This window comes from Scyliorhinus torazame, chromosome 1, assembly GCF_047496885.1.
Source record: "Scyliorhinus torazame isolate Kashiwa2021f chromosome 1, sScyTor2.1, whole genome shotgun sequence".
In the NCBI taxonomy this organism is placed as follows: Eukaryota; Metazoa; Chordata; class Chondrichthyes; order Carcharhiniformes; family Scyliorhinidae; genus Scyliorhinus; species Scyliorhinus torazame.
The window spans coordinates 87435224-87447247 of record NC_092707.1 but is presented as its reverse complement, the minus strand read 5'-3'; the positions used below and the strand labels follow the sequence as shown (position 1 = coordinate 87447247).

General features: G+C 44.3%; 1 protein-coding gene across 3 annotated transcripts in view; it reads right to left on the bottom strand.

Moving 5' to 3' along the window:
- Positions 1-12024, bottom strand: part of LOC140409278 (solute carrier family 2, facilitated glucose transporter member 11-like) — a 187103-nt gene that overhangs the window by 19719 nt on the left and 155360 nt on the right. For all 3 annotated transcript variants that reach the window (XM_072497667.1, XM_072497651.1, XM_072497658.1), the window contains one exon: positions 10154-10255. In XM_072497667.1, coding sequence (XP_072353768.1) covers positions 10154-10255 — 102 coding nt within the window. The remainder of the gene's footprint in view (positions 1-10153; positions 10256-12024) is intronic.

The window sequence follows — 12024 nt, the reverse complement described above, 5'->3', positions numbered from 1 at the left end:
CCTCCACTATCTCGCTCACTAGACGGTCATGTTCCGCCCTCCTTTCCTTATTCGCACGAACCATAAACAAAATAATTTCTGCCCGAACCACTGCCTTCTGTGCTTTCCAAAAAATGCCCGCCGACACCTCCCCATTCTGATTCAACTCCACATAATCCCTAATCGGCAACCGCACCTGATCACAAAAACCTCCATCCGCCAACAACCCCGAGTCAAACCTCCACCCCGGCCTCTGCTCTCGTCCCGTTCTAAACCGGCCTCTGCTCTCGTCCCGTTCTAAACCGAATCTGCAGCCAGTGGGGTGCATGGTCCGAGATAACTATTCCCGCATACTCTGCCCCTCCACCCCAACCAAAATCTACCGACTCACTACAAAGTAATCAATCCTCAAATACACCTTATAGACGTGTGAAAAGAAGGAATACGCTTCCCCCTGGGTTCTGAAAACGCCATGGGTCCACCATACCCATCCTCTCCATAACCACCCCCCCCCCCACAGCTCCCTTGCCATTCGTACTCTACCCATCGACCTGGGGCTCGGTCTATCCACCCTCGGCTCCAGGACACAGTTAAAATCTCCTCCCATGATCAACTGGTGCGTGGCCAAATCCGGGATTGCTGCCAGCAACCCCCTCATAAAACCCACATCATCCCAATTTGGGTCATACACTTTTACCAACACTACCGGTGCCCCTTCCAATACCCCACTCACAATCACATGAGTCTCTCACCTCCTTCGCACTCACGAATCCCATTTTTTTGCTCATTAAAATCGCCACAGCCCTCGATTTCAAATCAAACCCCGAGTGAAAAACCTGCCCGACCCATCCCTTCCTTAACCTAACCTGGCACTTCAAAAGGAGGTGCGTCTCCTGCAGAAAGACAACCCCCGCTTTGAAGCTTCTGAGCTGTGCGAACACTTGCGACCTTTTAACCGGCCCATTCAGTCCCCGGACGTTCCACGTTACCAACCTTACCTCCCATTCCCTCTTCCTTTCCACCCCCACACCTTAGCTCAAGGAAGAAGGCATCTTATTGGCTTTACCCTCCCCCACCCAAACTAGTACTTCTCCTGAACTCCAGGCAGCCTTCTCCAAAAGCAAACAAACAAATGTTAAGCACAAACAGTCCCATAAAACAGGAGGGGGATGGGAACATCCATCCCCACAAACTTTTCACCCCTACAACTCCTTACAATCTCAACATTGAACAGAAACCACCCCCCACAAAAAAAGGCGAAAATCCCCCAATCCCTACACCCACTTCAAACATGCTCCCGACCATTACATAGTGCCAGCACCCCGGTTCCCAAGCATTGTCCCAGTTCTCCCCCAGTTTATGCTCCTTAATGAAGTCTTCGGCCGCTTCTGGAGTCTGAAAATAATAATCCCAGTCTCTGAACGCTACCTAGAATTTCACCGGGTAGAGCACCCCAAACCTGATCTGCCGCCGGTACAGCACCGCCTTGGCCTTGTTGAAACCTGTCCGCCGTTTTGTCAACTCGGCTCCGATGTCCTAATAAATTCAGACGTTATTTCCCTCCCAGTCGCAGCTCCGCTTCTCCCTGGCCCACCATAGAATTTTCTCTTTCTCCACAAATTTATGGAGTCTCACAATCACCGCCCGAGGCGGCTCCCCAGCTCTAGGCTTCTGCCTCAGAGACCTATGCGCTCGGTCCACTTCAGGTGCCTTATCCAGCACCCCTTCTGCCACCAGCCCCGCCAGCATCCTCGTGACGTACCTCATGGCACTCACACCTTCCACCCCTTCAGGCAGGCCCACTATTCGCAGGTTCTGTCTTCTCGAGGTATTCTTCTGCTCCTCCACCTTTGCCCTCAACGTTTTACAAAGTTCTCCTGGGAGCCCCACCTCCACCTCCAGAGCCACTACAAGATCGCTTTGGTCCAAGATCACTCCTTCAATCTCCCGAATCTGTGACCCCTGCACCTCCAAACACCTCTCCACCTGATCCAGAGTACTTTCCAGGGGTGCCACAGCTTCTGCAATGGCCTTTGCATGATCCTCGCACATTACTTTCCACTGTTTAGGGAATTCCTCCTTGATAAAAGTCATCAGTTCCTGTATCTGGGGCTTTCCAGCTTGCCCCTCCCCCGCCTGCATGCTGGAAGCGACTATCTGTGAAGCACAAGACTGTTTCAACTTTCCAGCCAAGCCTCTCACTGTTTTCTGCCGGTTCTGGTGATCAGAAGACATACCATTCCAGGAGTAAACTACTCCTTGAGCATTCACCTACGCCTTTTCATCAAAATTCCACCTGGTTCTGTGTAAAAAGAGCTCTTTTCTGTGACTTTAAGCAGGAGCAGCCCTTTATGTGACCAATCACTCCATGGTCACAATCGAAAGTGCGTGTGAAAAATTACAGTTAATACACACTGCTGAGTGCATGAAAGATAACCAGTGCTCGACATTGGAAGCCATAACCGCCAAATTCCCAGAAGTATTTCCCCGGAATCGGTGTACTGCCATAATCGAGTCTAAAATACAATTAAAGGAAAATGCTAGTCCTGTGATTCACCCGCCAAGAGTTCCGGCGCCATTGAGAGAACGATTAAAATTTGAACTGGAGAGGATGCAGAAACTGGGAGTGATCGAGCGAGTCGAGGAACCAACAGAATGGGTTAGTTCGATGGTGTGTGTCAAGAAGAAGAATGGAGAATTGCGCATCTGTATGGATGCCAAAGATTTAAATATGAACATTAAACGGGAGCATTACCCAATACCGAAAAGCGATCACCAGTAAGATAGCGAATGCTACAATCTTCAGCAAGCTTGATGCATTGCAAGGATTCTGGCAATTAAAACAAGACCAAGAAAGCACGAGGCTCTGCCCATTTAATGCTCCATTTGGTTGATGTGGTTTCCTACAAATGCCATTTGGCAGAATATCAGCGTCCGAAGTATTCCACAGGGCGATGGAGCACATTGTCGAAAACCTACTAGGAATCAAAGTGTACGTGTTGACATTGTCAAATGGGCATCTACAATGGAAGAACACAATGAAAGGCTATGAAAGGTAATGAATAAGATAAAGCAGTTTGGATTAAAACTGAACAAAGAAAATGCCAGATAGCAATTAAAGAGATAACGTTCCTGGGAGACAGACTTTCAGCCAAGGGAGTCCAGACGGATCCCGAGAAAGTTAAAGCCATTGTGAACATGCCTCAACTTAGAGATAAGAAAGCAGTCTTATGGTTATTAGACATGGTGAACTTCATAGGAAAGTTTATAAGTAACTTGGCATCCAGGGCGACAAACCTAAGAAATGTAATAAAGAAGACGGTTCCATTTGAATGGGCTGAGAACCATACCAAAGGGTGGGAAGATTTAACAAACGTTTAAACCACAACAACCGTATTGTCATTTTCTTCACCCGGAGAGGCAGACAAAAATATCGACTGATGCGAGCAAGAATGGCCTGGGAGCAGTGTTGCTGCAACTGGACGAAGATGCAATATGGAGACCCATAGTTTACACATCGCGTACGATGACTGCAACGGAGACACGGTATGCCCAGGTCGAGAAGGAGTGTCTTGGGTTAGTAACAGGACTAGATAAGTTCCATAATTATGTATTTGGACTACCAACTTTCACGGTGGAAACATACCACAGACCTTTGGTCGCAATAATTTTTAAAAACCTTAATGAGATGTCTCCTCGGATCCAGAGGATGCTGATGCGTCGGCAGCAGTACGACTTCAACTTGACGTATGTACCAGGAAAATACATAGTCATTGCCGATGCTTTATCCAGAGCAGCAGAGAATGAAGAGCAATCAGACATCATGGAAGTCATACAGGAGCAAGTTGACTTGATCATGGAAACATTACCAGTTTCGGATGAGAAGTTAAGATTAATACGTTCAGAGACACAGAAGGATGCAACTCTACAGAAGGTGATCCAGTACCTAAGTGAAGGATGGCCGAGAGGATTGCATTATAGCTACTGGAACGTAAGAGAGGAGCTTAGTTATGCTGCTGGGTTCGTTCTCAGAACCAACAGAATAGTAATACCAAAAGCGTTGCAACCCATGATCTTAGAGAAGATTCATGAGGGCCATTTAGGCATTGAGAAGTGCAAGAGATGAGCTTGGAAATCAGTGTACTGGCCTGGGATTAACCAGAACATACAAGAGACTGTTGAAAAGTGTGCCAAAATGTCAGCAATTCCAGAACTAATAGCAGAATCCGCCAATGACGCCAAGCGAACAAATGAATCATCCTTGGAAGAAAGTAGGAACCGACTTGTTCTATTTACACGCAAAGAGTATTTGCTAGTGATAGATTACTATTCCAACTATCCAGAGGTGATCAAACTTGCACGTTCGAGTGCAGCGTGCGTAATAAAGAACACAAAGGAAATTTTTGCTTGTCACGGAATTCCTGAAACCGTGATGACGGATAATGGTCTGTGTTTCGATAGCTCTGAATGGTCGGAATTTGCGAGAGCATACGATTTCTAGCACACAACCTCTAGTCCGCACTACCCGCAATCAAACGGGAAGGCCGAAAAAGGTGTCCAGATTGTGAAGAGTCTATTAAGGAAAGCGATGGAATCTCGTTCAGATCCATTTTTAGCACTATTGGCATATAAAGCTAACACCACTTAGTCATGGATCATTACCAACCCAACTGTTGATTAACAGATCCTTAAGGACCACACTTCCGAAGGCACCTGAGAAAGACAAAGCAACAAATGCAACCATGTGTAACAAGATACAACAACAGAAGAAAATGCAAAAGAAATACTATGAGGTTGAGTAAAAAACTATTTAAATTGGAATCAGATGATATGGTAGAAGTTGATACACCAACTGGATGGTCATCACATGTGATATTCTTTGGTTGTTTAAATTAATATTATTAAGGTTGTAGTGTTGCTGCAAAGAACATGCAGATTTTGTACTAAATCAAAGCTAGTTTATTTACACCACACAATTAATTGTGAATTCTTAAGTATGCTGAAAAGGCTAAGTATTAGATTAAATAATTACAATACACAGAGCTACTGAAAAACACGACTGTCCCTGCTCTACTAACTCAACGCCAAGATCACATGGACAACCGTGTGGCACATGCGGAGTCTGCACATCCTCCCCATGTGTGTGTGGGTTTCCTCCGGGTGCTCCGGTTTCCTCCCACAGTCCAAAGATGTGGTTAGGTGGATTGGCCATGATAAATTGCCCTTAGTGTCCAAAATTGCCCTTAGTGTTGGGTGGGGTTACTGGGTTATGGGGATCGGGTGGAGGTGTTGACCTTGGGTAGGGTGCTCTTTCCAAGAGCCGGTGCGGTCTCGATGGGCCGAGTGGCCTCCTTCTGCACTGTAAATTCTATGTTAATCTATGTATGTTAATGAGATGTGCTCTTACTACATCTAGTGGCTTGATGCTGTAATTTCACACTATTCTACATGATCATTCATGGATACAAAGATGATATACTAGATATCATTGCACTCTCCATTGGTTGGATTCATACCTGGAACAAAGAAAGATCACTGTGGTTGTTGGGAGGCCAATCATCTTAGTCCCAGGACATCACAGCAGGTATTCCTGAGGGTGATGTGTTCCCTGTAAGAACACTATCACGACGCCCTATGCTGCTCTTGCTCATGTATTTGCTTTGTTTTGCCCCTTGTTCCGCACTGTAACCAATCACTGTTTTGTCGATGTACCATTTGTCAATGCTCTCTGTTGATTATTCTTGTGTCTACTATATACGTACTGTGTATGTTCCTCGGCCGCAGAAAAATACTTTTCACTGTACTTTGGTACATGTGACAATAAATCAAATCAATCAATGTCCTAGGCACAAACATTTTCAGTTGCTTCATCAATGACCTTCCCTCTATCGTAAGGTCAGATGTGGGGATGTTCAAGGATGATATCACAATGTTCAGCACCATTTGCAGCACTTAGATACTGAAGCTGTCCTTGCCTATATGCAACAAGATCTGGACAACATTCAGGCTTGGGCTGATAAGTGGCAAGTAACCTTCATGCCACACAAGTGCCAGGCAATGACCATCTCCAACAAGAGAGAATCCAACCATTTCCCCTGAAATTTAATGACATTACCATCGCTGAATTCCCCCACTGTCAATATCCTAAGAGTAATTCATCGCCTAGCTCCCCAAAGCCTGTCCACCATCTACAAGGAACAATTCACTTGCCTGGAACAACACTCAAGAGGCACGAAACTATCCAGGATAAAGCAACCCACTTGATTGACACCCTGTCCACCATCTTCAACATTCACTCCCTCCACCACCGATGCGCATTAGCAGCAGTGTGTACTATCTACAAGATGCTGCAACTCACCAAGGCTCCTTCGACAGCAACTTCCAACCCCCCAGCCTCTACCACCTAGAAGAGCATGGCCATCAGATGCATGGGAACACCACCTCTTTCATGTTCCCCTCCAAGCCGTACACCATCCTGACTTGGAACTGTATCGCCGTCCCTTCCCTGTCGCTGGATAAAAATCCTGGAACACTCTTTGTAACAGCACTATGGATGTACCTACACCACATAGACTACAACGGTTCACGGCTACGGCTCACCACTACCTTCTCAAGGTCAATTGGGGGTGGAAGTAAATGCTGGCTTAGCCAGCGACACCCACATATGGTGGTAACATCTTTAAAAATCATTTACAGGAATATGACATGAATGCTTTGTGTGCCCTTTCATCACTGCTGGCAGTAAAACAGAAACTTGCATTTATATAGTTCCTTTAATGCAGAAAAGCATCCAAAGACATTTGAGGTGCAATCAGACAAAAATGAACTGGGATAAAGAAGGTGGCCAAAGTCAAGTCAAAAGCAGGTTTTTAAAAAGGTCTTAAACGAAGAAAGGTTTAAGAGAATTCCAGAGCCACAGAGCTGAAGGCACAACCACCAACGGTGACGTGAAGAGGGAATGACAAGGCCATGATGTATCAGAATTTCAACTGGAGGCATCCAAGGATTGAGAGTTAATGTAGAACATTAAGGATAGGAGTGATGAGTGTTTGAATTTTGGTACGATGTATGAAATGGGAAGCAATGTTCTGTGTAAAGAAAATTGCAATATCATTGTCATATACTAGGAAACAAGCTTGTGTGGGTGTGACTGGTTTAAGTGGCTTTGAGACAGCCTGGCACTCACCACCTGCCATACCACAACAAAATTGGGGGTCCGTCTGGGACTTAAAAGAAAATTCCTTGATTGGTGTGGAGTCGGTGGATTTTGAGGTGATGGGTGCGAGAACACTGAACCCAGGAAAGATATTGTGAGATTTTAAAGTGGTAGAGTGCAAAATTACTTAGGCAATTGTTAACACTTTTCTGGGAGTAGAAGATGTAACTTTGACTGGTTTACAAAAGGTGAACAAGGCTCAGTTAATAATAATAATAATAATAATAATAATAATCGCTTATTGTCACAAGTAGGCTTCAATGAAGTTACTGTGAAAAGCTCCTAGTCGCCACATTCCGGCACCTGTTCGGGGAGGCCAGTACAGGAATTGAACCCGCGCTGCTGTCCTTGTTCTGCATTACAAGCCAGCTGTTTAGCCCACTGTGCTAAACCAAGAAGAGTAGAAAGTGGGAATGGGAAAGGAAGGCGGGTAATCAAGGAAGAGAAGACAAGGGACAAGTCAAAATTTTCAGGAAATTTCATTGTGTAGATCAATGTTGATAGTTTCAACCTCCTCAGTGCTTAATTGGAGGAAACAGATGCTCACCCAACTCTATTTTTTCAGACTACTGGTGCTAGTCGAAGGGAGTGGAGAGCGAGAGATAGATCTCCTTGAGTGAAATGGTTAAGAGACAGCATGTAGAGGAAGGGGAAGAGACAAAGAATAGATACTTTGGGGACTCTGGTGGTAAATTCAGAGGGGATGTTGGTGACAATGTTGGCAGTAACAATAGCCATTGCTGAAAAAGGTCTGGCTGCAAGAGAGGTAACAGGGTTGATCTGAGCAATGACAGCGTACTTGCTGGACAGTGAAGGAGAGGTGTTGGAGAAGGATGGTGTCATTAACCATGTCAAAGGCTACAGAGAGGACCAGGAAGAGGAGAGAGAAAATGTGCCACGGGTATAATTATGGAGAGTGTAATTTGTAACTTTGATTAGGGCCACTCAGTCTGTGATAAGAGATGAAGCCGAACTGGAAGTGCTCAAACATGGAGTTACATATGAACGTGAGGAATATGAGCTGCAGCAGGTCATTCGGCACTGCAAGGCTGCTCTACTCTCCAAGAAGATCATGACCGATCTTCTACTTCAACATGACCGTTCCACATTATTCCCATCTGCTGATACCCAAGTATGCAAACATTTATCAATCTCAGTCTTGAATACTGATCATCCACAGCCCTCTGGGGTAAAGAATTCCAAACATTCAAAGTCCTCTAAGTGAAGAAATTTCTACTCATCTCTGTCCTTAAATAATTGACCCTCTATTCGGAGGTTGTGAATCCTAGTTTTTGTTCCCTCCGGTTGAAGAAACACTCTCCTAGTATCTACCCCGTTAAGCCCCTTCAGAATTTGATATGTTTCAATGTGATTACCTCTCATTCTTATAAACTCTACACCTAGTTTACTCAATCTCACCTAGAAAAATGCTTCCATCTTTGGAATCAATCTAGTGAACCTTTGTTGCACTCCCTCTCAGGCGCATTTTCATTCCTAAGGTAGGGAGACCCAAAATGTATATAATACTCAAGGTGTGGTTTCACCAAGTGCTTTATATAATTGCACTATGACTTCCTTATTCCTCCTTATACTCCAATCGTTTGCAATAAAAGTAAACCAACCATTTAATTTTCTAATTGCTCATTGACCTACTGTGATTTGTGTACATGGTCACCCAGGCTCGTTAGAATACCCATCTTTCAAACAAATATTCTGCTTTTCTATTTTTCCTCCGAACTGGTTACCTTTATATTTATATCCTATCTGTCACATGCATGCCCACTCACATAAACTAACTATGTTCTTTGCAGCCTGCTCACAGCTTACTTTCCCATCTAGCTTAGTCTTACAAGCAAACATGGATACATTGCAATGGGCCCCCTTATCCATTAAGAGAAAGAGGAGAGGCGACAACATGTTCAAAGGCTTAGGAAATATGAGCTACCAAGACCAAAAGTGTTTGTAACTGGAATGAAAAGCTTGACTAAGTAAGGATAGGTAACTGAGACCCAATGTCATTAAACGGGTACCAGTGGAGTTTATTCAGTGCGATCACTAAAACAGACCACAACTGTTTCAGATGACATCAAATTGTCTCCTCAAACAGCATGAGCAGCTTTCAATATGAAATACTTCCCGCATATGTTTATTTACTCTCTCACTTCACAGGTTAAATATTCAGGTTTATTGCTAGCCAACCATTGGTGGAGATAAGAGGAACTCAGTGGGCTTCCTTGCCAGTAGAAAGCTTCTCTGCCAGTGAATAGTCATTTGAAAAGATTTGACACTGGTCATCACTCCATCAATTTGAAAATCAACCCAGGTTGAGATGTGCAAAATGTGGTACGAGACACCAGGGAGTTTTATGCTGAGGTGGGACAAAAAAACGTACACATTTGTTTCAACATCATTCCAGTAATTTACTAACAATATTAATAATAATCTTTATTATTGTCATAAGTGGGCTTGCATTAACACTGCAATGAACTTACTGTGAAAAGCCCCTAGTCGCCATATTCAGGTACACGGAGGGAGAATTCAGAATATCCAAATCACCTAACAGCATGTCTTTCGGGACTTGTGGGAGGAAACTGGAGCGCCCGTAGGATACCCACGCAGACACGGTTAGAACATGCAGACCCCGCACAGACAGTGACCCAAGCCGGGAATCGAACCTGGGACCCTGGCGCTGTGAAGCAACAGTGCTAATCACTGTGCTACCGTGCCACCCTGAAAAACTTAAATCTACTGGGGGTCCCAAGAAATTTGAGCAGTTTGATACCATCTCCATTTCAGCAGATTCTTCCCATTCTGTTCACTTTAATGGAGACACAGAATTTACAATAGGCCCACCCTAAACAACACCCAAATATACGTTTTACTGAAATTCGGAATTACATTCTGAAAATAGACATATTCCAACTTTCTTTTAACACTGAGAAAGAGTCTGCGACTCACCTGGAGAGTCAATGAGATGGTGAACAATATTCCACAAACAACCATCAAAATATAACCTCCCATGAGCAGTACTCTGCGCCCAATCCGGTCAATCAACAGGTTCTGATGGAGAAAAATCACTGTTAGAACGTTGATTGCTCACACCTCCCTATCCCAATGAAGGCAATAAACTTTCCCAAGTCCGGCAAGGTACACTGAAAATCTGCCCAAACACCTACACTGACCAGACAATAGCAAAGTGTAGAATCTGGAATAAACACACTCTAATAATGCAACTGGGCCCTGATTTGAAGCTCACTGTAATCTGCAGTTTGGTATTGTCTTACCACATATTAGAGTATTCATGTATAAGCTTTGAATAGGTTGAAAAACCAGGTCATATTATTCTTCAAGATTAGTATCAGTCTACACACCGGCATGGTTCAGTATAGTAGTGTAGTAACCAATTCTCTGGCTGACCTAGTAGAGTAGAGCTTTGACAAAGGGTCATGTGGACTCGAAACTTTAGCTCTTTTCTCTCCTCACAGATGCTGCCAGACCTGCTGAGATTTTCCAGAATTTTCGCTTTAGGTTAGTAGAGTATGGTAATTTGTTCACAGCCTTGTCTAACCTGGACCAGTGCAGTAACGTATTTCCAGCTTGGCCCTATCGAGACCAGTGCAATAATAGAGTCAATATCAGGTCTTGCCTGAACCAGTGTAGTAATTCATGCACAGCCTAACTTGGCACAGTGTAGTAATGCATTGACAACCTAGCCTGGCACAGTATAGTAATCCATTTACAACCTGGCCTGGCACTGTATAGTAATCCATTCACAACCTGGCCTGGCACAGTATAGTAATGCATTCACAACCTGGCCTGGCACAGTATAGTAATGCACTTATAACCTGGCCTGGCACAGTATAGTAATCCATTCACAACCTGGCCTGGCATAGTATAGTAATGCATTTACAACCTGGCCTGGCACTCACAAACCCCATCTTTTTACTCAGCAAAATAGCCACCCTACGTGACTTTGAGTCAAACCCAGAGTGAAATACCTGACCCACCCATCCCTTTCTCAGCCTAACTTGATCCCTCACGGGGAGGTGCGTCTCCTGCAGAAAGACAATCCCCACATTTAGACTCTTTAGGTGTTGTCATATGAGAGTACCTTTAAGAAATGGGTGTTTATAAATGGGTGAGTATATAAATATCTGTAGTAAGAGTACCTTTAAGAAATGGGTGTTTACTACTGCAGTGATGTCAGAGAGTGGGTGGAGCTGGGCTGTCTGTCAGCTTTTTACTTTTGTTTTTAAGCAGGCTGCAGGGTGTGTTTTAGTTTCGTTTTCAGAGCTGGATAGCTGCAGTCACAGCCAGAAGGTGTATGAATCGCTCTCTGTAATCTAAAGAATGTAAATCGATCCTGGTGATTTAAAACTAATAACAGTAGCAACTTTAACCTGATGTGCTTCTGGTAAAAGATGTTTTAAGTCTTATGGATGTTAAAAGGAAACCTTAAAGGATTACTTAGTGTTGTATTCTTTGGGGGTTGTATTTGAATTGATGGTTGCTAAGATGTTCACTGTATGTTTTAAAAAGGTTAACTTGAGTTCATAGAATAAACATTGTTTTTGCCTTTAAAAAATACTTTTCCATTTCTGCTGTACCACACCTGTAGAGTGGGCCTTGTGTTTCCCATACCACAATCTATTAAAAGTTGTGGGTCAGGTGAACTCCATGATACACTTTGGGGTTCTCTAATTCCTGGCCCATAGCAGTGTGCAAAGATGCGAGAGCTCTTCACCGGCCCGTTTAGCCCCCGCGTATCCCATGTTATGAGCCTTACCGGAGTCCTGCTCCTCCACTCCAGTCTACTGTCCACCACCCTC